Raw genomic sequence first — 27,067 nt, forward strand, 5'->3', positions numbered from 1 at the left:
AGACAAAGTACATACAAGCAGTGGATGCTTTCACCAGCACCTGAATTCTATTCACCTGCAGCTGCCTAGAAATTCGTCTTCAAAATCTGCCCAAACTTATTGAAAAAGGTGGTCCTGTTACCATCATCCACTCTGACTATGGTGTACTCAAGAGACTGGTCTAGACTCTATCAGTTTTTTCAAAAAAAAGAAAATTAAAACAAAGCCAAGCTTAGTCAATTACACCACTTAATGACCAGAAGTTTCCTCAGCTGTGGTCTCACAGAATTTAGAGACAAGCCTGTCATGACAGGGGAGAGTAAAGGGTGGCTGGGTCACTACCCATCAGATTCATAACACTTCCTTCACAACTTACTGTCATCCTGTTCCATGTTTCAAAGACAGACAGCATGACTAACACGTAAGGGGTGAAGGAAGCATATGTTAATACACACTTCAGAGATGTTTCCTCATGATACTGCTTTGGGAAAAATGGCAGTATTTTACCTCTGTTGACTCAATGGCAGATTACAGTTCAGTGAGGATTAATTCTAAGAATCTCAAAAACTTTGGCTGCTTAGGAGCATTTTTTTCTACGGTCATCTGATTTTAACAGAGCCCCATTCAATCAAAATAGGGCCATATGCACAAGTAATAGCATAAAAGTGGTCACACAGCAGTGGAAATAAAAGCAGTGGGGAATATGAACCCAAGAATGCAACAACCACTGGAGAATTCAAACAGCTGGAACTCCAGCTTTCTCAGTTTCTGTAACACCAGTTAGCTTAAAGCCAAGCAGAAAGGAAAGCATTAACACAAAAGCAGGAAAACACAGCTGCCTTTCCGCAGGGTGGCCAGAGTCAGGAAGGACAGACATGAAGAGAACAGCCCAGTTCAGCTGTTGCTGCTGCTGAATTTCCAGAGGCAGCAGTAAAGACCTAGGCTCTAGAATACAGCTTGCTTTAACTTCAGATCCACTATATCTTCATTCCTCAGTGAGGGTCAAAATTTTTGCTTTAAACTTTGGCTTTTAAAATAATGGCTACACTAGCCCCAGAGAACTTTTTACTTTTCCTTATAATGGAAGGCCACACCATGGGGTGGATTCACATAGAATTTCTCACTAGAGTGATTTCCTCTAAAGAGACTAACAGGCTTTTTAACCTCTAAAAAAACCCAAATTTGCTTAGAATAAAAATCTGAACACTCACCTTTTCAAAAAGGAGATTCAGCATGTAACTAGATCAGAGGAATAAATGGCTTAGAAACCACTCCATGGCTGATGTCCCTGCAGGGGGATCCCTACTCCTCCTTTACTCTATGTCTTCCTGAAGGGCAGCTATATCTTCAGAGTACCCTCTGCTCTCCCAGAACCTCACTGAGGATCCTACAGCTCCGTAGAGTCCTGCCCTAACCCATGAGCTGTCGAAAAGCTCCTCCCAAAACAGTTCACCTGCCCCCTGAGGAGTCCACCTGAGCCTTCATGACCCCATTCTCTTTACAGCAGCAGCAGCTACAGAAAACTTGGCTGATAATTACTACCATCAGGTGTGCTAAGGTGAACAGATTTGAGCTGAGATAGAAGATAGGCTGATTTCAGTCTCCTAAATTTCAGAGGACAACTCTGAATGCCTTGAATTTCACTTAATCCCAGAGAAAGCTGAAATCAGTAGACATTTAAGTTATAGGCACATGATGAGACCTTTGTGCACATGTTCAGGGAAGAAGCACTCAAGTACTGCTATGATCCTGAGACAGGTAAGGGTAGAGCTAAACTTTCAGTTCTTAAAACAACAGCAGTTAATTTTAATTCATAAACATAGTTAATACTATACAGCTTTGCACAGTAGCCTATAAAAGGAGCTAAGTCCCCAGAAATGAAAAAAAAACACAACAGAGGAGGACTGAGATCCCAGTTCTCTTCATCCTATACAGCTGTGTTTAAATCCTCGACTGAAAACCCATTCCATCCTTCCAGTGAGGCTGGCCCTCTGCACTCAAGGGAATGGAAGATGTACTTGTTCATGGAAAGAGAGGGAGAGAAAAGAAGAGTGAGAATACACAAAAGAAAAACAGTGCTAAGGACACTAAAGGGGCAGAGGGGTGAAGAAAGGGGCCCAGGTTCTGAGCTGCTTATGCATTTTCCATTTACGAATAATTTGGTAACTGTACAAACAATCTTAGGTTCTTAAGCAGCTTCAGCAAAAGAGAGAGGACACAGCTTTCCATTACATCTCCCTCCACATTGTCTCTGCAACAGAGCTTATTGTGCCTTCCCTGGGCTCGTGTAATTTTTTGCCTATTTATCTACTATCTCCTTTTTATCATAACAACAAGAATTCTGCTTCTAGAAATAGTAAAAGGGCATAGTGGGCTATGGAGAAAGAGTTGAACGATGGTATAGAATGCACCTGTGTCACGTTCACATGTGCTAAAACTAAAACACAGCTGGTTGGTTTAATTTTAGGCCTACTAGCCTTGGCAACATCCCTTTTATCTTCAATGCCTAATTATAAAGCCCTAAGTGCCAATACTATTAACTGCTTCTGCACTGAATGCTGTTATTTCACTACATCCATGAAATGCATCCAGTAGATTGGCCTTACTTGGCATAGTATTCTAATTTCCCAGTCTTTGAATACATACTGCCTGAACTGCTATTTTCTCATTACCACATAAAGAATCTAGACTGTAATAAGTATTTTTAATCGAATTCAATGCAACTCATACCTGAGCCAAATAGAGAAAAAAGATGGGACGTATATGAAAGACAAAGAATTAAAACTTCAACTGTCATTTCTAATAATTTCATCTATTACTAACAGGCAGTAAAAAACCATTCATGTGGTGTACAGCTGAGCCTTTTTCACAATTCTCTTTAAAATTATTTTATTTATTTTCCTTCTATCAGGCAACGCACCAAAATCTCAATAAAGACTTCGCAAACACAAAAATTTTTGCAGAAACTTCAATTACTGTTTTCTCAGGATAGTGAGAAAAGTAATGATCAAAAAATATTAGGATCACTTCTAAAACTTCACTCACAAAAGGTTTTGTTTCTTTTTAACCTACAATCTGTAAATAGTAGTTTTGTAAATACTCTTTAAAAAAAATGGAAACTTTTATCCACAATTCTTAAATCCTGGAGGCCTCATTCACAGGATGCTACCAGTCCTGGGGGGTTTAGTATCAGCTGAACAGATTTAGTATTACTGCTCCCATGAATTGCTTCTAAAGACATAAATTACTTTCTTCCCCTTCAAAAAAGTTTCTTATAAATATCCTCAAAACCAACTCTTTTTCTTCCAAAACTTCTTCTACAACTCCATTAGCCCTCTGCACACAGCATGGAACACTACCTATCAGGCCCACCTGTAATACCAGTCCCATTATTTCCTTATCTGTTTCTGCCAGTCATTTTATATGCATCTTTCAGCCTTTAATTTTGAAAGCTAATATCTTGTGGCAGGGACAAATATTATGCTATGCTAATACTATAAACTGCACAGTAATACTCATAACAATGAAAGGTAAAAATGGTAAAAATTAATGAGACTTCTAGGTGATAAAATCCTACTCTATCCTGGCAGCAAGGTGAAAGTACCAATTCAACGCCATTATGTCTGCAAAAAGAAAAAAAATAGAAAGAAACTTACAAAAAATGGTCAGTAGTTGTCTAATGTTGTTAATTTGATTTCTTTTTCTGGTAAATTTACATGAAGGAGACGTGAGCTTCGCTAGACAACCATATGAAGAAAGGAGCTTTAACATGAATTTATCTGGAAGGCACTATCTCTCAGCAACTGTCCTTTCTTTGCATAGAATTCATTGCAAACGGGAGTTGAACCCAACTACAGTACATTCAGGCTTCCCAAAATCCCAGTGCTTCACTGATTTTTTTTTTAGCTACAACAGGATAAATGCCCACACTTCAGTGAAAAGTACACTCAACTGGCTTTTTTAGAGGAGAGTAGGTCTATTGTACCATCATCAGTGCTAGTACTGAATCCTGCCGCTCCTGATTTTACTTTTCAGCTTCAGCTTGCTGTTCAAACTTTATATTTAACAGTTAAAGCTTCAGTGAACCCTCTGCTGATGAAAAAGGATCTTAGTGGGTTCCACAAGGGAATTCTGAAGGGGTTTCTCAGGTTTTCTTAAGGCTCAGAATGGCATTTTTGTAAACATTTCTCATCTTTGCACCATCACTTCTGATTATAAGGCAGACAGGGCAAAAATAACACAGCTTCTAGTTACAAGTACAGTTATGTCATAGTAATGTGAGCTGAAATTATTAAGCAGTCTTCTTTACACTTTGAAGGCACACATGTAAAGAAGATTACATGTCAAAGCATCAAAAAGCCTTGAAATTGATCTATTTCTTTTTTTGTGGTAAAAACTAAGGGCAGCTACTGATCCATCAATGTGACAAACCTTTGAGAGGGGTTTGAGTGCTCTATTTTTCAAAGAGCAACAGTACTTTAAAGAAACTTTGTTTATGAGTGGGGTTGAGACTGCAAGGTTATCACACTAGGAAAAAAATGGAACAATACAGAGATACTGACATAAAAATTAGTTTATCTGGTGATGGAGCATTATAATGAATTTTAGATTAACATCTGAAGGATGACTGATTTGGATGTTTAAGAAACTGGAAGTTCGGACTGAACTTTTTCCTGCCACTGAAGAATTTTCAGTATGGTATTAACCCTCTTTTCCTTTACGTAGTGATACATTCACATTGCAGATGAGTGAGGACATAAAAACAGAAGTTTCACCATATAGTTAGAGCCAAATTAGGAATTCCCTTCTGCTGATAGGAGGATGTCCTACTTCCCTCAGCCATATCTTCCTCCCCACTTATTGATGCACATTTCTGACAGTTACCTGGGACAGAGTTAACTCTGGGATCTGAATCACTTGACTTTTTTCTCTCAGTCTTCACCAGCAAGTGCTGCAGCCATACCACCTAAGTCACAGAAGGCAAAGGCAGGGACTGGGAGAATGAAAAACTGCCCACTGTAGGCCAAGATCAAGTCTGAGACCATCTAAGGAACGTGCAGGTACACAAGTTCATGGGACCTGCAGGTCCCGAGGGAACTGGCAGATGAAGTGGCTAAGCCACTGTTGATCATATCTGAGAAATTGTGTCAGCCTCGTGAAGCTTCCGCTGACTGTAGGAGAATCATTACCCCCATTTTTATAAAGGGAAAAAGGAAGACCCAAGGGAACTACAGGCCAGTTAGTCACATCACTGTGCCTGGCAAGATCATGGAGCAGATCCTCCTGGACAGTAGGCTAGGGTACATGAAAAATATGGAGGCGATTGGTGACAGCCAACATGGCTGACATATTTGGTGGCCTTCTATGACAGGATTACAGTGTTGCTGAAAAAGGGAAGAGTAACATCTACCTAGACTTGTGCAAAGCATTGGACACTGTCCTGCACGACATCTTTGTCTCAAAATTTGAGATAATATGCATTTGACAGATAGAGCACTTGGCAGATAACAAATTGGCTGGGTGGTCACCCTCAGAGTTGCAGTTGACAACTTGATGCATAAGTGGAGACCAGAGATGAGTGGTGTTCCTCGGGGGTTGGTTGGGACCAGGGCTGTTTAACACCTTTGCTGGTGAAATGGACAGTGGGATTGAGTGCACCATCAGCAAGTTTTCTGATGACACCAAGCTGTGTGGTCAACATGCTGGATGGAAGAGACTCCATCCAGCGGGACCTTGAATGGCTTGAGAAGTAGGCCCACGCAAACCTCAACAAGGCCAAGTAGAAGGTCTTGCACCTGGGTCAGGGCAATCCCAACCACAAATACAGATTTGGAGATGAGTGGATTGAGAGCAGCCCTGTAGAGGATGACCTAGATGTGTTGGTGGATGAAAAACTGAGTATGAGCCAGCAATGTGCACTTACAGCGCAGAAAGTCAATCACATCCTGGGCTGCATAAAAAGAAGCATGGCCAGCAGGTTGAGGGAGATGATTCTCAGATGATCAGAGGGCTGAAGCACATCCCCTGTGAAGACTGAGACAGTTGAAGCTGTCCAGCCTATAGAAGAGAAGGCTCCAGGAAGACCTTTCAATATTTAAAGGGTGCCTACAGGAACAAAGGGGAGGGAATCTTTATCAGAGAGTCTAGTGATAGAATGAGGGGTAGTGGTTTTAAACTGAAAGAGGGTAGATTTAGATTACATATGAGGAAGAAATTTTTTTCCGTGCGGGTGGTGAGACACAGGTACAGGTTGTCCAGAGAGGTTGTGAAAGTCCCCTCCCTGGAATGTTCAAGGCCCAGTTGGATGAGGCTTTGAGCAGCCTGATCTAGTGGACGGTGTCCCTGTCCATGTCAGGTGAGTTGGAACTAGATGATCTTCAAGCTCCCAACCCAATTCCCAACTATAATTCTGTGTATTTTATATATTACTGGTTCATAAACTGAATCAGATCACTCCTAGAAGGAATAGGAAAGGGAACTGTGTAGCTGTAAGAAGGGTAGGAGAAGGCAGGGGAAGGGGAGAGGGAAAAAAGAAAATAGGAAGGATGGAGAGAGGGAAACATCAAGGCAAGCTATTAATTCAGTTCAGCTATAACACGAATCTGCTCCTTAAGAGAATACCTCTCCTCCAGCCTGTATAATTTGCATTATACTTATAGGAGCTTTGTATCTTCAGTCCACTATCTCACTGGAAAACTTTACTGACGCTTCCAAGTATGGAAGTTACTCAGGAAATAAAATCTGAAGGACACAGTGTGGCCATATGGCCTCATTTTCTCTAGGAAATATTCTTATTAAATACAGTTATGCAGGCAGCCGAAGCATGAGCTAGTTCATATTCAGAACTAACACTGAACTGATTAAAATGGGTTATTTAAAGATGGGAATAATCAATAGAGGTGGGGATGCAGCAATGATACCTGCAGGGAACTCCTCTATCAAATACAGTTAATGAAGGCTAATCTCAAAATGTAGGGAACAAATTCCATAGAAGAGAAGGAAAGATACTTAACACTAAGTTATGTACTAGCTCCTGCTTCATCACTTTAGTGCCATCTTCTAGGGCAAAAAAATTGAAGTAAACAATTTTGTTACATAAGCCTTACACCATGAAAATGAGGAATAAGAGCAAATGTATGTATGAGAAAATTGCATTATTTCTGCTATAACAGCAAGAGTTACTGCCTGGTTTATTTTTTTTTAATATAAGGAAAATGAGAAAAATGTAATGAAATATTTTGAAAATTTCCTACGATTTTTAAGTGATAGCTGTAATCTATTAACAAATACAGCTTTTCAATTGTAGTTTACCATCACAATTTAAGGGAACTGCAGGGAAATATTAGAATATGTTATTTTCTAATGAAGAATGCACTAAGAGTAACTGTGATACACCATGGTAATGTCTATTGTGTGAAAAGGAGAACGAGTTTACTCTGAAATTCAGATATACAACCGCTTAATTTTCTGTAACTACCAAACACAAATTTTATCTTTTTAATCTGAAAGACTACTCTTTTGTATAATGAAATATTTAAAGAGTAGAAATTACTATCTTAATATTCCTCCATGCTATTCTGATTTGTCTCTGAAGAAAGTATAACTGGATATGACTTACCTTGAAGTAGAGCTGCAATTTGAAGTGACTGCTGAGATGGATGTTCTTTAAGAATGTCTAAAACCGTTCTACCCAAACTGTCCTTTATGTTGGTATCAATTCCTGAAAAAAGAAAATTATCTGTGGTAGAATTTTTAACCTCAAGTACTTCAAATTATAAATGTGGCATATCAGACTCAATTATCTGGCAAACTGAATGCAAGAACTTCTACAACTGTAGCAGATTAACAGCTGTGTTATAGATGAAGTACAGCAACCATTTCTGTTTAAAGCTTGAGTAGCCTAAAATTCACATGCTGACATGGATTGGTTTTATGCTTCTGCAACCCATGGGTATAGAAAATAAGTTTCTTAAACCAAACTTGGGATTATTTTAACACTCTGTTCCTAAGAAATAGCCATCCTGTCCATATTATTTTATAAAATCAAGAAATTCTCTGAATGTTTTTCTCTTACATACCTGAATTCTGATTCTACCCAAACTGCTCTGAATCATTGGGGATTTTCTAGTCTATAGTACTAGTATGTGTTTTGTGAGCAACACCAAAAAGACTTATCAACCTTAAAAGTTTCATACTTCATGGTGACATGTTTCAAATTCAGGCTCTGAGTAGACTGAAATACTCACATGTAGTATAAGGGCTCTGTGAAAAGCCAGAGCATTTTCTCACAAGCTGGTCAGATTGTTGACAAAGTAATTGCTTGGCTCAAACTGTGACTGCAACCACAAATAAGCTTGAGGTTTATCCTGGACAGGTCTCAGACAACCTGTTGTACATGACATTGCATGACTCTCCACCTTTGTCTTGCAGGGACTACTTCAGAAATGTTTTCCTTATAGTAGAAGATTTATATTGCTTTTTAGTTTAGATGCACTTTGATAAAAAGTAAAGGCATGGAAGGCCCTAAAAAATAGAATCAGATGCTTCTCAGGATGCTGAATAGCTGAAATCAGAGGGAGCAGTATTTGTAAGGACATTCTGGAAGAGTGGACGGATTTCTCTACTGACCAGAAAAGGCTGAAGTTCTTGTCATTTCCTGATGTGATAGTTTCCTAATTTGTTTTGTGAGAAAGAGATATTTATTTTTTCACTGAAAATGAAGCCAAAATATCACTCGGCTAATTAGCAGTGGCAGCAGATTTTCAGAAGCTGGACACACAATGTACACCTTTTCTTTGCAGTAACTAATTATGACATCTTCTGAACCATTTTTGAAGCAGAAATAGGGAAAAAGTGATTGTTAGATAAAAAAAGCAGAAGGTGAGGAGTGTTGCCAAAGTGTAGAGAATTCGGAGTTGAACGAGTTCAGAGCAAAGATTCTATTCCACTGTCTTGTACAGCTGTATTCTGACAGAGGCTATAATGTGTTCTAATCTATGAGAGATATTCTTTATCAGTGCTTAAAGGGCTTCCTATGTTTGTGTAGTGTTCTCCACTCCTTTCTCTTTCAGGTGAATTAATATAAAAAGGCCCTGCCTTTTTGAGGGCAGGTGAAGTTAGATCCGTTTCAGCAATCTTCTTGCTCATCCAAACAAGAAAGCACCTTGAAGGGACCTTTTTTCTGAAAATAGATCTCAGATCAGGTATACACTACCTGAGATTCAGATTAGGAGCTGTGAGTAGGACATACCTTCTTTTGCAATATACAACCCTAGAAGCACTGATAAAAAAAGATTAATGAGATCCCTCAGTGTAATAGAAGTTCATGTATCTCAGAGAAATAATTTCTATATATTTTCATTTTCAATGCTCTTCTCAATTATCTGGGAAGACAGTTGTTTAGATGAGTAATTTACCAGCAACAATTCTGAAAGTCTTATTATGAAGTGGAAGGGTTTGTTGGGCCTCTACATCCCTAGGCTCCTGTCCTTTCGGGAAAAATAAAATTCTCAGAGGCACAGTGCCCCCTTTCTTCACAGGCAGTCTAAGTTTATCCAGGAAATGATGAGGAAGCAGGATGGTGTGTTTGTTGGCAATAGCTAAGTGAAAGACTTAAATGCGAACATGAGTCTTTGGGCTCCTAGATCAAAAAATATTCTTGTCTTTCTTTCAGAGTGAATAGTAAAATATTATGCAGCCATTTTGTTCTAAGAATACATTTATTCTCAGAACACAGTGGCATACACTGAGTCATATATGGAACTTCTGAGTCTTAGGGAAAACATTCTTTTTGTTCTCTGCGTATAGTAATTTCTTATTCTAGAATACTGTTTTAAGGAGAGGTACATGTGATTAGATTTGCAAAGGCTAAGAAAAATAACAGTAATTTGCATAACCAAAACTTGAGGATGCACATACCAGATTAGGAATAGTAACATTTGTTCAGTTTCCTGTAAATCAGATTTACCTGTCTCAAGCAAAATGCGTACTACCTCCACCTTTCCGAACAGGGCTGCTTCATGTAGTGCACTCCCTTTTTCTGTCTAGAAGAAAAATATATTGTGACATTTAAAATGCAAATTAAAATATCAATGAATCCTTTCGAAAACAATACATTTAGAAAAGAAGTATTTATTCTACTTTATCTACATGTAAAAAACACTGAATGGGTAAGAACAAAAACTGCTGTAATTTTTAAATTATTATTCAAGATAACAACATAAATGCTGTTAGTTCTACTATAAAATCAATAACTACATAAGAAAATATATAGGGATATTATATGACTGCCGATTAATAGGCCTGAAATTGTGTAAAATTTTAAACCTCCTATTATGGGCTTTAAAATCTAGCCAATACTATCAGTGGAACATGGCTGTTAGCAGAGTCAGACAGTTAACATGTGGACATCTACTCTTCGGTGTTTTAATCTGAAATTTGATTACATCCTAGGTCAATTCAGTTGCCTGGTGAAAGATGCCCTAGGATACCCCACCTGGCCTCCAGCTGATGTTCCAGCTGATCCTCATATTTGATCTGCATCATATCTGCCCCATACAGATGTCTTGGATACCCTGAAGACACCACCAACAGCATGAGATGCCTATGCTTAGATCATTTAAATTCTACCTTAGATGTCTGTGAACCTGATTTTGCTGATATCTGTGACACAAAATCTTTTGTGAATGGACTTTTGCTCCAATAAAATTCACAGTACTGAAAAACAAACTATCTCTCTTAGCAAGCTACTTTTCTTAGTATTTTATACTGCTGACTTTTACTGAAAAATTTGAAAGAATGCCTCTCCATATAATAGCATTAGTACTAGCTCAAGTGCTACTAGATGTCACTTAATCTCTGGCTCATCTCCTTTTTTTTTGTTGTTTTGATAATGAATTAGATTTTGAATGGGTTTTATTTGTGGGCAAATTTTAAAGGTTTTACCGCTTGATTATTTCTTTTTCTGTATTTTATCCAAATGCACCATTGTCATGCTTGCTATGGCGAAAAGACACACAAAAAATAACTCTGAAATAAAATAATGACTCATTATTTATTGGTTGTATGAGAAATGCACTAGTGTTACATCAATGCAATGACAGGATATTTAGAGGTAATCAGAGACCCTGAAGTGGAATGTGAGCACACAGTAAGTGTACATATATCCTACCAATTGAGCCTGAAAACTCTTTGTTATGTTAGGAACACTCACTTTTTATCTTTCTTCATACTTACTACATGGACGTATAAAGTAGAGTATGCCCAATGTCATTTACATCCAGCACATCAGGTATACTAACAGTATAACGGAGAGGAGAAGGAGGTCAGTAAGAGAATAGACAAAGAAAAACATATCTCAAAATAATTTTTAATCTTTCCATTTTCAGAAGCAATCCAGATGAACATTTACAGACTTATTCTGAACAAGAAGACTAAATATTCAGATTTACTTAGAGATGTTTTCAGAATCCGTTATCCTAACAACACCTAGAAGAGCTTTCCGGTAACCGCAATTGAACTTAACACTGGATAACTCTGCCATGGCATAGGATAACCACAAAGGTACAGCCAGAGCTTAAGGTGCAGCTCAGAAATTGCTGTGAATGAAAACAGTTCTCAGAAAAGTCACTGATAGCTACAGGTCTGATCACTGAAAAAGACTTGACAGCAGCAATGTTGAAAAAGGCTTTGACACAGCCTCTTATCCTCTTCGGTATTGGTGTGGATATGGCATTTCCTTTGGATTGGTCATTTACTGACACGAATAAATTTCAAGACTATTGTGTGGACCTGGTTCTATTAACATAGAGTTCCCTCTCAAAGCATATGTGAAGTACAGCTTTGATTCCTGAAATATTTAACTTTGGAAAGACAGATGGTAAAATTCAAAAGCCACAATGGGAAGAAGTTTGGCACAGTAACCTGCCAGAGAAAAACACCAAAACAGAGGTTCAATCACAAGTGATCACTCACTTTTTTTTAAGAGAAGTGGAATGTCTGTCTCATATTTGAACATATTTACTACAGTTGAACATATTCTGTCATATCTGAACATGTGTCAGCAATGTGTCCTTGCAGCAAAAAGCTAACAGCATTCAAGGCTGCATTAGGAGTGTTGACAGCAGGTAAAGGGAGGTGATCTTCCCTTCTTTCCAGCACTGGTGAGGCCACATCTGGAGCATGCTGTCCAGTTCCAGGCTCCCCAGTGTAAGACAGATATTGAGCTACTGGAGAGAGTCACTCAGATGATCAAGAGACAAGAGCATCTCTCCTATGAGGAAAGGCTGAGAGAGCTGGGACTGCCTAGCCGAGACAAGAGGAGGCTCACAGGGGATCTCATCAATGTGTACAAATATCTAAAGGGAGAGTGTAAAGAGGACTGAGCCAAACTCGATGATGTCCAGCAACAGAAGAGGTAATGAGGAAAACATGAAACCCATGAGGTTCTGTTTGGGCATAAGGAGACATTTTTTCCAGTGTGGGTGACTGAGTCCTGGTATAGTTTGCCCAGGAAAGTTGTAGAGTCTTGATCCTTGGAGATATTCAAAAGCCATCTGGGCACAGTCTTGGACAACCGTGTTCAGGTGACCCTGCCTGAACATGAGGGTTAGACCAGAAAACCTCCAGAGCTCCCTCCCAAACTCAACTATTCTGTGATTCTGCCAGGGATAATAATTAGTGATGTATACACCAACTACAAAATCCACAGAGGTTCAACTGTTATAGGAGGCCTAAACGCTAAATTTTAGTCCTACTGAGGACGAACTGCAGAGCTGGGAACCAGCTGCACCTTGACTAAAGTTGTAGAGATCATTCTGTATTAATATTAATAAGGAATCTTTTAAATGGAAAAAAAATGGACATACTTTAGTGACAATAGCTATCTAGAATTCATTGCTGTGGAAGGATCTAAGAGTGAGAAAGAATAATGTTCCATCAGGCTGAGTCAATAGCTTTGAGGACAAGGAAGAGGATCTGTCCTCAGACCCCTCAGTTAGGGTGGAAAAGATCCTGATATGATAATTGTCAGAAGTGACAGCAGCCCTTTCTGTTGATCAAAACTCCCCACTGGAGGAAAGGTAAGTCATACTTTCCTTGATGAAAGCATACTTCTCATAAGAAATGCAATGAAAACAGACATGAAAAGAGGAAATTTCCTGTAGATGTCTAAGGCAAACAAATCTCTCTGGGGACAACTTGAGAGACAAAAGATAGTTCTGTAACAACGAACCAAAGACACCTACATACATAATACATAGTGTTGGGAGAGTAATCCAAAGCCAAATGCCATTTTTTCATTTTATACTTTCTCTGCTGTGATATCTCCTGTCCAATCTGAACATGATCCTGAAATGCTTTACAGGCATTCTGGCATGTCCTGAATTTATAACTTCAAGCTGTCAGACAATGCTAATGAATGCCATTTCCCAGAAATGAGATATATATTACAGTCTATTCAAAAGAGGAATTTGAAAGGCACACCATATAAACAAGGGAATCTCTCCAATATACAGGTGAGCAAAAGGGGAAATATTACCATGGAAATGAACTAAAATCAGTCTGGGAATGTGGAGATTGAAAGCACACTTGTAAGATGCAGATGTGTAAACCTGCATGAGATGTCATGAAGATGAATGCTGACGTAAATCTTAAAAGCCCTAGGCAGGATTTCATGGTAATAGTGAATAACTAACAAGTCAGTCAGATTCCTTGACCCAAAAACTGTCCAGAAGGCAGAAATGTCCTTGTTATCAGAGTTCGGTTACCAAATTCCATTTTAACATAGGGAAAATACTTAGCCTCAGGATGAACAGGGCTAAGAGAAACTCATAGGACTGGCTGAGTAGATATATATCTCTTTGTAAATGTAAATGTGGCCTACTACTTGCAGGTAGAAATAATGTTGTTGGTTTGGATTTTTTTTTTCTAGTGCAATAGAGCATGTTACACAAATTAGAAGGATTGAAAAACGTAGTTGCAAATCATCTCTATATAGTACTTAAGATATGCTAGAATTTTTTAGGTAGATCTGTACCTATGCTCTAATATACACTCGTCGTCTATACCGCAGCAAGAGAACTTAATCTTTATATACAATATTCACCACTTTACTTCCTGAAGCCTTCATTGTTTTGGATCATATTTTCCTGGCAAAGTGAACACTACTGTAAATTATGGAAATTCTTCCACAGTGATAATTAATGCAAAAAGTGCTGGTATTTGTTCATGAACACAGTGAGCTAAAGTTTGCCTGAGTTTGCATCAGTGCATTATATACTGATTCCCTGGCATAAGATTCCTGTATATAAAATATAGAGAACTACATCACAAATTGTGCTAAGCATATAATAAACCAGCCCCTGTCCCAAGTAGCTTACAGCTAAATACAGGTACAATGTCACAGCTGGACACACAAAGCAAGCAAGGATAGAAGGACATTGTCAGTAGGAACACCAGGATACACAAATCAACTTGGCGTGCAATTTGCAGGCTCACATAAAAGCATCAAGGGTTTTATTAATTAGAGAGGGGTTTTTTAACTATGCAAATATGCAAGAGCTTCTAATTAGGTCACTTGTCTAGTCCTTATTCATATGCAGTTTACTACAGTTTTGTTATGGATTTCAGGCATAATCTGAAGGACAGAATGGTGGCTTTGCAAGTTGATTCACGGAATATCCTCCATACACAGTAACAGCAAAAAGGAAGGGTCGTAGCTCATTGCAGAAGAACTACAGCGATAAGCAACGGAAATTGCCATCATCAGTGGAACAGACAGGGAAGGCAAATGGGAGAGATGAAAGCTGGATAAGCAGAAGGGGCCAAGTTTTTAAGGTATTTACAACTAGAAAATTACTGTTTACATGAAACACACTGAACTGTGTAGTATCTTATTTTACTGAGGGCCCAAAATCTATCACTCACCCAAAACCTGTGTATTTTTCATATGTTTCAATTTAAATGAAAACTTCAAAGCATAAAGAGATGAAGCAGATTTGTATTGCCCACTTCTAAATAATTTCAGATTGAAGGATATTGGATAGACCTGGGAAATGAATAAAATGTGTGATTAATTCAATCAAAAATGAAATGCTGTCTATTATTAGTCCAAATATTTGCTATGATTAAAAGCGCTCAGGGAGTACAGCAGAGAAAGATAACATGGCTAAAGTAAACTTCCTATTTAAATAAATAAATATTTACAGTTACAGAGTGATAGCAGATAGGCTACATCTATAATTGTTTCTCAACATTCTGAGAGGTCTCAACTGCTGATAAGCTGCATTTATTTAATGTGTACAAATGTGTACAATTTTATTTACCACACAGATTTATACTTTGTATATTGTTATTTCCCAATCAGTGATGCAGAGCAATTTAATTAATATTAAAAGAGCTGAGTTCAGTTTTAAGTAACAGGCTGATACTGTATGTTCTGCTCAGTTTAATAAGCTGCCTGTAATCATCAACCAAGAATTTTTCAGAGGTTACAGAAATAATAAGCTAACAATATGTACAGAGCCAAATTGCCAATATGCTAAGATGCTGAATGAAAAGGAACATATTGATGGAGAATATGTATACCGGTGAAAAAATAAATAAATGATATTTTCTTATGGCAAGTAGGGCAAACACAGAAGAAGCAAGATTACCCAGTGCAAAAAATAATATAAAAAATTAAAATAAAATAAAATATAAAATAAAATAAAATAAAATAAAATAAATCCCCCTGCCTAAGAATAACTAAGAAAAGTAAGAATATAAATTACTTGAAACAAAATAGAATTTAAAAAAAAAAATTGTTAGAATTTTAGTCTAGATGACAATCAGATCACCATTACCAGAAGAATCTGTCATTTCTTAAAAGAAGACTGCACAGAATTTTCAGCCACTATATGCTTTAAGACCAGCAAAAAACTTTTGGTATAATTATAGATAGAAATGGCTTAGGAGAATTCACAGTAATGCTAAAATTATCTAGATTACATAAGAGGCAGAAGATATTTCATAAAAGCATGTGTAATATTCAACCCTCATGCAACCATCAATTTGTAAGTTGCATGACAGAGACTACTTTTCTTCAATTACACTATTTCTTAAGCATCAATTCAGGCATCAGTTTCTTTCTGACTTTTTCCTCATTCATTTGCTAGAGCTAGAAATTTTGCTTTCAGAAACATGTACTCCCAGGCTCCATTATGTGTTGCTTTAGCATAAAACTTTTCTAAATTACTGAAGATGTAGTAATAGTAAAGAACAGCTGAAACAAAAGAGCTGCTTGTATTAACCTTCACAAGTCTATCACTTTTTAATAAAGAAAATGGAAAACAAATTTAATTGGAAGCATAATGGTAGGCAAATACAGAAGTAGGCATAAGAAAAAAAAGTGTTTCAGTCTGAAATAGTTTGAAACAAGTAACACTAACTCAAAAGATACTAGAGCTAATAAAAGCAGCAAAACAATTTTAACACATTTTCTTTTTGAAAGCATTTTAGAATATCCATTTTTATTCTTAAGATAAATTAATATTTTCTGGTTTGCTTTCTGGGTTTTGTTAAATCTATCTTTTCTTTCCTACTTCACATTCTTTTCCTCAAAAGTTGAAAAATGCAACCTTGATGGAAAAATATAGAAATTAACAAAAGTGCACGGAATCCAGGTGCAATCTTTCTATATAAAAGGTAATTACGTGTACAAGGGTGTTTGATTAAATACACATAAAGCTTAAACTGGTTATAAAACTTAGTCAAAGCTTAGGCAAAGTTCACAAGGTTTACTGAGTCACCTGTTGGTAAAGAATGCCTGGATGCGACTCTAAGACAGATATAAGTATGTCTCGTTGGTTGGTTTATCCGAAAATATGTATGAAGCTGAGAGAACCTTAATTCAAAGCATATTATAGATACCCAGACAGTAAGAAGACGTCTTTAAATCTGAAGATAAAATACACTTTGAACTCAAATAGAGTATCATCAAATTTAGAGAAATCATAAAACCGAGGAAGGAGCTCACACGTAACAGAAAAAGGTCCTCTGTAGTTTAAAGGCTTGGACACCCTCCACTACAAAGAAGGAGACACTTACTGTTGCTGTCCCTCATATCTGTTTCCATCTGTGCCTCATTTACCCATTTTACACCATTATAACTTACTGAGGATTGAACTAGATGCACCAGACAGCTAACAGGTTGGAGTCAGTAGCTGCAAGAACGTATTACTACGGAATTTTCTTTTCCATTTATACAAGTGTTTAGAACAGCAGAAAAATCAAAATTACTGTTGCTTAGCAGCTTTGGTTTCATAATGGAAAAACCCTGGGAAAATGAGTTCTCATTCAAACATTGTTTCAGACTGCTATGATCATTAAGGGCCACAGCTTTAGCAAGTCAGCTTAGTATCATTAGGGCCAATATGATTTTTATATCTACCTGTCTCAAGACAACACTATAATACACACTCAGCTTTGAAGATAGATCTTGAGTTATACCTTTGAACACATTATTTGGGTCATAAAAATAAATTGCAGCATTTCTAATGAATACAAGTGCATTTTAAAAGAAAAAAATTAAGAAGTTTTTCATTTGAGTCATTTGAATCCTAACGATAAGGAAAGTAAGGAAAGAAAGGAGGAAAGGAGGAACAAAAGCAAGAAATTACACACTAACTTGGCAGCTGACATCCATTCCAGCCTCGAGGAGCACCTGTACCACAGCTTTGTGGCCGTTTCGTGCAGCAAGATGCAAAGGAGTGTGTTTTCTTGTATTACAGTTCATCAGGTTTGGATATGCTTTGATGATCATTTTTACAACACGCAGACGTCCGTAAAGTGCTGCCAGATCCAAAGGTGTTTCTAGTTTGTTGTTCCTTATTGTAGGGTCTGTTAGCTCCTCTAACAGAACAGCAACTACTTCCGAATGACCATACTGAGCTGCACAATGCAGTGCCGTTTCATTTTCATTGTTCTGTTAAAACAAAACAACAGCTTCAGAAATTCACGTTTAATTACACAACAGAACTGCCTGGCTTCTGTAAATTGCCTCCATGAGAACACTACACAGGCAGGGTTTGCAATATAATGTATGGTAATGTATGTTAAATGCTTCAGAATGACTCCACAAAAATTTTACTAATAATATGTTAATACTTCAGCTTTGTGGATATCCAGCAGATAAGGCCTCTGTGTGTCACTTTATCAACATGCCCCCCAAAACCTTGTTGCTCACGATATGTCAAAATCTGTAACCCTGTAACCCTGTCCCTGAAATCACAGCCGAGTCCTTCTCTTAGAAATATTCTGACACTTAAGTCTCTTCTCTCAGTTTAACTGTTTTTAAATCATAGTTTTTTGATAACAGAGTGGTGAAATTACAGAGAAAGACTATTTAATTAAAACATATTAGGCACAAGGCTACTTTCATGTATCGCCACAAAAGTTACTATCAAGACAGTAATCAAAGCTCGGAAGAAGGCAAAATAGTAACTATAGATAACAGAAAAACTTAGCATATCATGTAAGCAGCCAGTCTTCTTGGGACTCCAGGGAGATGTATGTGTGCATTTTAAGGCATATGAGTATTTGTGTGTTTGGATGGAATAAGTTTCTGCTTTATAAAGCAATGTCCCCCAAGTCTTTCCCCAAACACTATTTAATAATCTTAAATAAATATTGAGAATAAGCAGTAGTATCCTCAATTGTTTCCCTCCCGTTCTGCCGGTATATTTGCAATCCTAAACAGACAAATAACCTCAGCCAGAGAGGAAGGAAATAATTCATAGAGCTCTCTGAATTCTATATGCCATCGATATTATTCATATATGTTACATAGTCTCTATGAAGCCTTAAAGTAGGCTAGTCAATATATATTTTAAAAGTATGCACATTGAATGCCTTTTCTGATATATGATTTATAAAATGTTGTGACAGTTTTGAAAATGTTGTATAAGTAGAAACCCAGTAAGTTAACATGACATATATAAAAATAAAATAATAATGTAAATTCCAAAAAGATACTAGAGAAGGGTTAGAAATATAATTCTAAAGAAAGGAGAAGACATAAATCGGAATCCCTAGGCTGTATTTCTCAAGGAAATACCGTAGAAAGTTCTGGGGACAAAGAATTGAAAATAGAAAAGAAGATTTGCCTTTTGAAAGAGCGAATGGGTGGAAGAATCAGAGAAATGAGGCTTTGGCCTCTTACTCAAAAGATAGGTAGGATTAAGAAAATCTGTGTTGCACAGTAATATCTCGAAAGGTGGAAAGAAGGAAAACTTCTTTTTTTTTGGTAACAATGTTTCTAATTCCATAACAAAGAACTTGTTCTTGTGTTTGTGGTTTTAACAACATTGCTGTCATTTTCATCTCATTGTGTAACTTAAAATGACTCAGGCGAACCCGGGAGACAGAAGAGACAGATCAATAAATTAATGTTGCAGATAAACTCTTCGATACCACACAAGATCCCAGAGAAGACTGGAGTGTTTCCTGCTAAACTGCAAGACAGAAGCTGGAGAAGAGTCAGGGAGAAAGTGAAAAGCTTCCATTGGCTGACACAGCTTGATGACAAATAAGTATTTGACTTGTGCATTATTCAGACCACCACGTGGTCTTTTTCTATTACATAGACTGCAAATTCAAGTTAAAATATGAAGTATCATGATACTACATGGCTGCAACGATCTATCAATGACCTGTGATATGCTTTTTGTGCTCTAATGACTTCTAACGTATCCTTTACACAGGATTGGGCAAAGCAAATATTTTTGTGAATGGTGGTATACCCGCAAATCACAACCATAGTTTATTAGAATTTCTTTTTACATTTTCAATATTTCATGGATAGAACTGCATAGATGAACAGGCAATTGCAGTCTAATTTTGTGTACATTGCCCACAATTAAATTGAGCACGGTGCTGGTAACAATGACCAACACCGAGTTCGCAGGTTCGATTCCCACTTGGTCCCCATGTATTGTCAGGTCTAGTAGAGAGGTGGCGTCCCTGCCCAAAACAGGGAGGTTGGACTAGATGATCTGTAAGGTCCCTTCCAGCCTATGCCATTCTATGATTCTATGATTCTATGATAATAGCACATAAAATGGCTGATTATGGTAATTTGCGCCCACAGCTACTGTATTTACATAGCCAATGGAAATAGTTACACACAAAAAAATAGATGTATAACTATATCCACATTCTTTGAGGTAAGTAGCAAAAATAGATGTTTACAGATATATCTATTCACCCAGTATCTGCTTATGTTTGAATTCTTTTCAAGCATTTCTAGATATTATGTAAGGTATCTGGAATCTTGTGCCAACAGTCTAATTCTGTTGTTTAGAGTATTCTGATTAAATTTTCAAATAGACATAAAAATTAAATCGGCTACAGCCTTCTTCTCAAATTGTGGTAACTGGCCAAAATTTCAGCCACAGATATGGACACATAGAGACCAACTAGTCCAATCACTGCTGCTTCACAGCAAATTGAAATTCGCTCCTTCTGAATAAAGAAATCCAGCTGAATTTTCATGCAAGGGCACTTGAATGAAATTTTATTATTTTCAAATTAATATTGTTGAACATTTTTGTATTGTTTGTTTCTTTGCATTTGCCAAATTAAAGCTAGATTTTACTTAATGACAAATGGAACTGATTCCAAACAAAAAAAAGAACTAGGTATCATTGGAATAAAATACATGAATCCAACCTTAACAAATATAATTAAATTATCTGCACATATGCGGTTAGAACAGACTTTGTATATATTGTGTTATCAGAGCTGAGATGTACTACCTAATTAAAACTTAATAATACAACATCCTTCCCTCTTTAAAATGTAAATTAATCACCTCAATGTATGTATAAAAGACAGAATGATTTTTAGCTTTCAAAAAAGAGAATTAAAACTTGTTTAACTGCCCTCTAGATTTATCCACTTTGACAATTTAGTACTACTTACATGAAATAAATCACCTTGGAAGCAAGAGGTTTTATTGAGGAGAGAGGATAAAGTATTTAAGTAGGTTTTCATAGCGTCTGTCATCTTCAAATTTAGGAAAAGGGGGAATGCCTACCAGACAGACACAGTTGGTTCAGCATTCCCACAGAGACCCTTAATATGGAGGAGGCTATAACCGTGTATTTTCTGGACTGGAGGATACATTATCTTCCTCTTCTCATCCCTCATAGAAAGATGGACATGGATGTCTCAGTGTTATGAACTTACTCCTTAAGGCATTTGTTTACAGAACACATACAGTAAGAATAAGAAAAAAAAAAAGATGGTATTTTAGGAGTTGAAGTTATATGACTTCCTTGCTAGTAAAACTTCTGCCTTGTCTTTTGTGCAGAAGAGGCTAATCCAGGTGTAACTCTATTGGTTTTAGGTACTGTTTGTCCTAATTTCTTTAAAATATACTATTATTCTGGAAAAAATATTAGAAAAATATGAAAAAATATTCTTGAATAAATTAATAACACTTCAGTGATATTGCCTACATTTTCACTCTCAGATGTAAACAGATGTTTTGGGAGAAGGGAAAGTTTATATGGCAACATTCACTGCAGTGAGTAGTTAACCCATGTAAAAATACAAATGTCTGCATGCAAGTTACCATTAGATCCCCAGATCTGATATCCAAGGGCTAAATAATGCATCTAGTGCCAAAGAAGAAGGGTAGAATGCTTTCAGAAATTACAGATATTTCATTACATATTGGCAACCACAAGATAGATCCTAAGAGTGAACGAGTCAAGAAAAAGAAAGATCTAGCAATCAGAACCAAGACATAAATTTAAGAAAAAAAGAGTAAACCAATGCCATGCAAAAATAGTATAAAACAGAAGACTCTAATATTAATAACTAATAATATTTTAACCAACTCCTGCATAGCTGTACAGTCCTTTGGTTTTGCCAAGCAAATTTGAAAGCTCCTAAAGTCCATGCAAGTACTGTACAAGCAACAACGACTCTCAAGTAGTGACTTTAGAGACCTTTCCAAAGAATGCTCAACTCCTTCGCAATCTAAGCATTTTGATGATGAGCCTGAAAAGGGAGATTTCCTAAATCACCATTTCTCTGACATATAATCCCAATGCCAAGTAAGTGAACATGACATTTTTTTACGAAAAGCTTTGTGGTGCTGCCTCAGTTATGAAAGAACTATTTAAGTTAAAGAAGGATGGAACAATGGAGTTTGTAAAAGTCTATCTATATACCCAATACACTCAAGAATAGTCGGCTAGAGAGAAAAAAAAAAGATAAAATTAAGGTTTTAATGATTAAAGAATTAAATACAGGTAAAACAAATAAAGAAACAATATAACCATGACAGAGAAAGGCATGATCTCAGGATGGTCACTAAAACAGGAAGGCAGTTTCCTAAGAAGTTATATCAATATAAGTTAATCATGGTGAAAAAAACAAGGAAGTTTGCCTGATGGATTCAGCAAGTAGCATGTCACTGTATTTAATTACAGTGGGAATGAAATGGCTATCCTGGATGTCTAGGGCAAAGACTGAACAATGTTACAACAGAAACACAGCCAAGAATCAGGAGAGATCTTGGGAACAATATTGTGAGTTTATTGTCTGCCCTTTTTGAGGAAGGAAATGGGGTTTTACACAGTGTACAGATATTTACAGTTTATATGGAAAAATAACTGATGTATTCTTCTTCCTATCATGTCACCAATGAATTTGTCTAATTTGAAAGTCATGAAAGTAATAAAAAGCCCATAATTTCCATTATCGAATGTTCTCTTAAACACAAAACTGAGTATTAGACTTTAGGCATCTCTGATGTTTCCAGATATATTTTCAAAACTGATTTTAAAATCAAAACATTTAAAACATAACTAAATAATTGCCTTTTTTGTTCTGTTACAACTGTAATTTTACACACACAGAATATTCTTCACAACCTTGCTTACATTAAAAAACTTAGAAATCTGAGAGTTCATACCCATTAGGTAATTTCAACAAGCTCTATATGGTATGACTGGATGTCTTTCTCTAACTTTGTTGGGGTTTTTTAAGACCTACCATTCCTGACTCAATTTTTTTTCTTTTATAAGGTGTTGTCCTGTCACAAAATAATATTCCACTAATGCCTAAAGCTGTCTGAGAAAAGTCTAGCAATATTTTTTGACATGCAGATCTGTTATGATTTTTAACACAGAAATGATAATGAGTTTAACTGTAATTTTGAAAAGGGAGTCATTTGCACAAATGTTTCCAAGTAACATTAATGAGAAAAAACAAATACAATGATACCATCTTTTTCAGCAGAATCTCAATGAAACTCTGCACATAGCTCCAACTACCAAAAGTTTCCCATTGTACTTTTAATGCTGAAATTATGTAGTTAATAATATCAAAGAATTTGGCTGCAGGCAGAATCAAAATGAACATAGAAGTTTTGATGTGTGGGCAACTGCCAGTAAAAGCAAGTCAAGTAATCAGTCAAATCAGAAGTTTCAGTTTATCTAATTATTTAAAATACGTACACAAGTAATTTGCAATTATTTGCAACAGAAATCGGATAAAACTAAAAGCATTTTACTTAAATGAGAAATATCAGTTGTAAGAGCAGAAATACTCCTAAATAACATAGTTGGACACTTCCTTCTCCCTGCAGCACTACTACATTTCTTTCCATTTCTCTTTAAATCTGAAGCAAACTGACATCGAGATATTGAAATTCTTTACTGTATGCTACCCTGCCCCAATTCCATTTTTTCCTTCTCAATGCAGCTTAAGCCTTGGTATTCTAATCTCTAACGAACATTCCAGTAATGAATGGTTTCCCCTAGGGTCCGTACTGGGACCAACACTATTTAATAGGATCAACAATGGCATAGATAGTGGGAATGAGTACACCCTCAGCAAGTTTGTGGATGGCACCAAGCAGACTGGTGCCGCTGATTCACTAGAAGGAAGGAATGCCATCCAGAAGGACCTTGACATGCTTCAGAAATGTGTCCATGTGAACCTCGTGATGTTCAACCAGGACAAGTACAAAGTACTGCACCTTGGTCAGGACAATTTCCAATATCAGTAAAGATTCAGTAATGAAATGATTAGGAGCAGCCCTATAGAGAAGGACTTGGGGATACTGGTGGATGAAAAACTGGACAAAAGCCAACAACGTGTGCTCACAGCCCAAAAAGCCAATTCTGTCCTGGGCTGCATAAAAAAAACCATGGCCAGCAGGTTGATGGAGGTGATTCTGGGGAGTGACTTTTTACAAGAGTGTCCACTGACAGGACAAGGGGAAATGAGATTAAGCTGAAGGAGAACAGATTTAGATTGGACCTTAGGAAGAAATTCTTCAGTATGAGGGCGGCAAGACTTTGGAATAAATCGCCCAGAGATGTTGTAGCTGCCCCCTCCCTGGAGGTGTTCAAGGCCAAGTTGGATGGAGCCTTGAGTAGCCTGATCTAGTTGAGAGGCGTTCCTGCCCATGACAGGGAGGTTGGACTAGATGATCTCTAAGGTCCCTTCCAGCCTAGGCCATTCTATGATTTTATGATTCTATGATTATACTCTGCTTGTAAGACTCCAACTGCAGTACCCCATCCAGCTCCGGGGTCCTCAGTACAAGAAAGACATGGGCCTGTTGGAGCGGGTCCAGAGGAGGGCCAAAGAAATGGTCAGAGGCCCAGAACACCTCTCCTATGAGGACAGACTGAAAGAGTTGGGACTGTTCAGCCTGGAGAAGACTTCAGTGAGATCTTACTGTGGCCTTTCAATATATAAGGGGGGCTTGAAAGAAAGACAGAGAGAGACTATTTACCATGGCCTGTAGTGACAAGACATGGAGCAACATTTTTAAATCAAAAGAGAGCAGATTTAGATTGGATATAAGAAGGACAATTTTTATGATGACGATGGTGCAACTGTGGAACAGGTTGCCCAGAGAAGTGGTTGCCCGTCACTGGAATTGTTCAAGGTCAGGCTGGACAGGACTTTGAGCAACCTGGTCTAGGGGGAGGTGTCCCTGCCCACGGCAGCGGGGTTGATGTCCCTGCCCATGGCAGGGAAAGTTGTATTAGATCATCTTTGAAAGTCCCTTCTGATCCAAACCGTTCTATGATTCTATGAACATGTTCCAATGAATATCATTATCATATAAGAACAATATCATAACAAATAAAGATGCCATTGTCCCATAATTTAAATATTTAATTTAGATAGTAACACTTTTCAAAAAGATGATTTTTGAAAATGTTATTGGGAGAAAAACCTGTTACAAATAACCCAATGTGAATCAAAATTGAATCTACTGAGTTCCTACTGAAATTCAGCTTTACTTACATGGAAACATAATAAAAAAGTAATTCTGTAATTTGGTTGACCACTTTGAATACATGTTTTCTTCAAATCTATTGCTGAAATTAGCTCAACTAATAATTAAAAAAAAGATTGCTTCTGCACATTTTTGCTTCTAAAAAGAGTATAATAGGAGTTGCAAGTGAAATTCTGAAATTCATCCACATAGTTTCTAATTCAAAGGAGTGAGAGGGAATATCAAATACAGAATTTTACAATATTGGTTTTGCAGACTACTTAGGAACTGAATTGTCCTTTTGGAAGTCGCTGAGGTGTCACTGAAAGAAGCACATAATATCTGTGCTTCATTTTGATGATTTGAGGAAGTCAGTAAATACGTTAAATATTATGAATGCATTCCGAACTCTTTTTATTCATATTTCAGAAGATGAGTTAAACAGCATTTAAAAAATGCGTTTTAAAGAAAAATACTGACATACAGGTAAATTCTACAGTACATGAAATACATAAATGTAAGGGAAAAGAAGTGCTATGTACATAAAGAAAAACAGGCAGAAACACAAAACAGAGAACATCACCAAGAAATTTCCGAAGTGTTCACATTTTTTCCTGTAATTTTTTCCACTTTTCCTATTCTGTGTATATATATATTTTAAAAATATTTTGAACTTGATATTTACTCCTGATGTCATTCACTTTTTTATTTGACATGAATTATGTAATTTTATGACAAGTTTCCATAATAAACGTCTGTGCGACCCAGGTGTCTTTACACAAACAGACCGGTAAGTATTTTGACTGTTAGGAGCATATATTTTTATTATATTTGATATTAATTTACTAACAAATCTTGATCTCATGCTACCTACTTGATCTTCATTCAATTTATAATTTACATATCTTCTTCATCAATAAATCTTAAACACTTATATGTTTTGTAATTTTATCATATTTTGTTATTTAAAACATACACCATGCATGTCAACTAAGACTCCTGTATTAAACAGTGACAGAATTATTCTTACATAATTGTTATGCTGTAGCCATTTTCTGTGGTTTAGGGTTGCTGGTCTACATGTCACCACCCCCATAAAATAATTGTCATTTAACTGTTTGCCACTTTACTGTTTTTTTTTCAATTTTATGTAATAGGAACAGTAGGGGGCATTGAGAGCTTTAGATGCTCGATATGGCTGGTATGATCCTATGATGCTAGTTAACTGCATTCTAAATGTGTAGAATGCATCTGAACTAATTTACAATATACCATATTAAATCCATTAATTCATGTAATAAACATTTATGCATCATGAGCTTCTCATCTACTTCTTTGTTGTTGTTCAATATTTAAGCTTTTGGAAGCATTTCTTTCATAGATAATTTCAATAAAGTAGATGAAAAGTAAAGATGTATTACAAATTAGTTACAACAATTTTTAAATAATAAGCAAAATTCTTTTCTTAAACTGAAAGCACGTACACTCTTAATGTTAAGGGAAAAAAAACCACAACAGAAGATAGAAGTCTGACAAGTATATTATTTGTTGTGGTGAAGATGTATCAGGAAAAACAGCTATCCTTCTCCCCAACTCTCACAAAGGAAAACAAGGAAGAAAAATAGCCCAGTATTTCTTATAAACTATAGCTTCAGCTCCACAGATCTGAGAGAAACTATGAGAGCTATGAAGAGCCACCTGCACTGGAGAGCCTATCAACAAATAACAAAAAGCCTCAGAAACCTACAGACTCTGAAGAAGTGAGTGGAGATGGCTTTATATCAACATGGAATTTCCCTC

At 36.8% G+C, this 27,067-nt stretch overlaps 1 protein-coding gene across 1 annotated transcript in view; it reads right to left on the reverse strand.

The window, feature by feature from the left end:
• The window catches only part of LOC104268299 (ankyrin repeat and sterile alpha motif domain-containing protein 1B-like), a gene marked incomplete at its 3' end in the record, with an annotated part of 132,667 nt that overhangs the window by 49,837 nt on the left and 55,763 nt on the right, over positions 1 to 27,067 (reverse strand). Inside the window, exons 4-6 of the mRNA XM_009867011.1 lie at positions 17,645 to 17,941; positions 9,947 to 10,022; positions 7,598 to 7,699 (exon numbers count right to left, since the gene is read on the reverse strand). Coding sequence (XP_009865313.1) covers positions 7,598 to 7,699; positions 9,947 to 10,022; positions 17,645 to 17,941 — 475 coding nt within the window. The remainder of the gene's footprint in view (positions 1 to 7,597; positions 7,700 to 9,946; positions 10,023 to 17,644; positions 17,942 to 27,067) is intronic.

Source organism: Apaloderma vittatum, unplaced genomic scaffold (genome assembly GCF_000703405.1).
Source record: "Apaloderma vittatum isolate BGI_N311 unplaced genomic scaffold, ASM70340v1 scaffold4023, whole genome shotgun sequence".
Classification (NCBI taxonomy): domain Eukaryota; kingdom Metazoa; phylum Chordata; class Aves; order Trogoniformes; family Trogonidae; genus Apaloderma; species Apaloderma vittatum.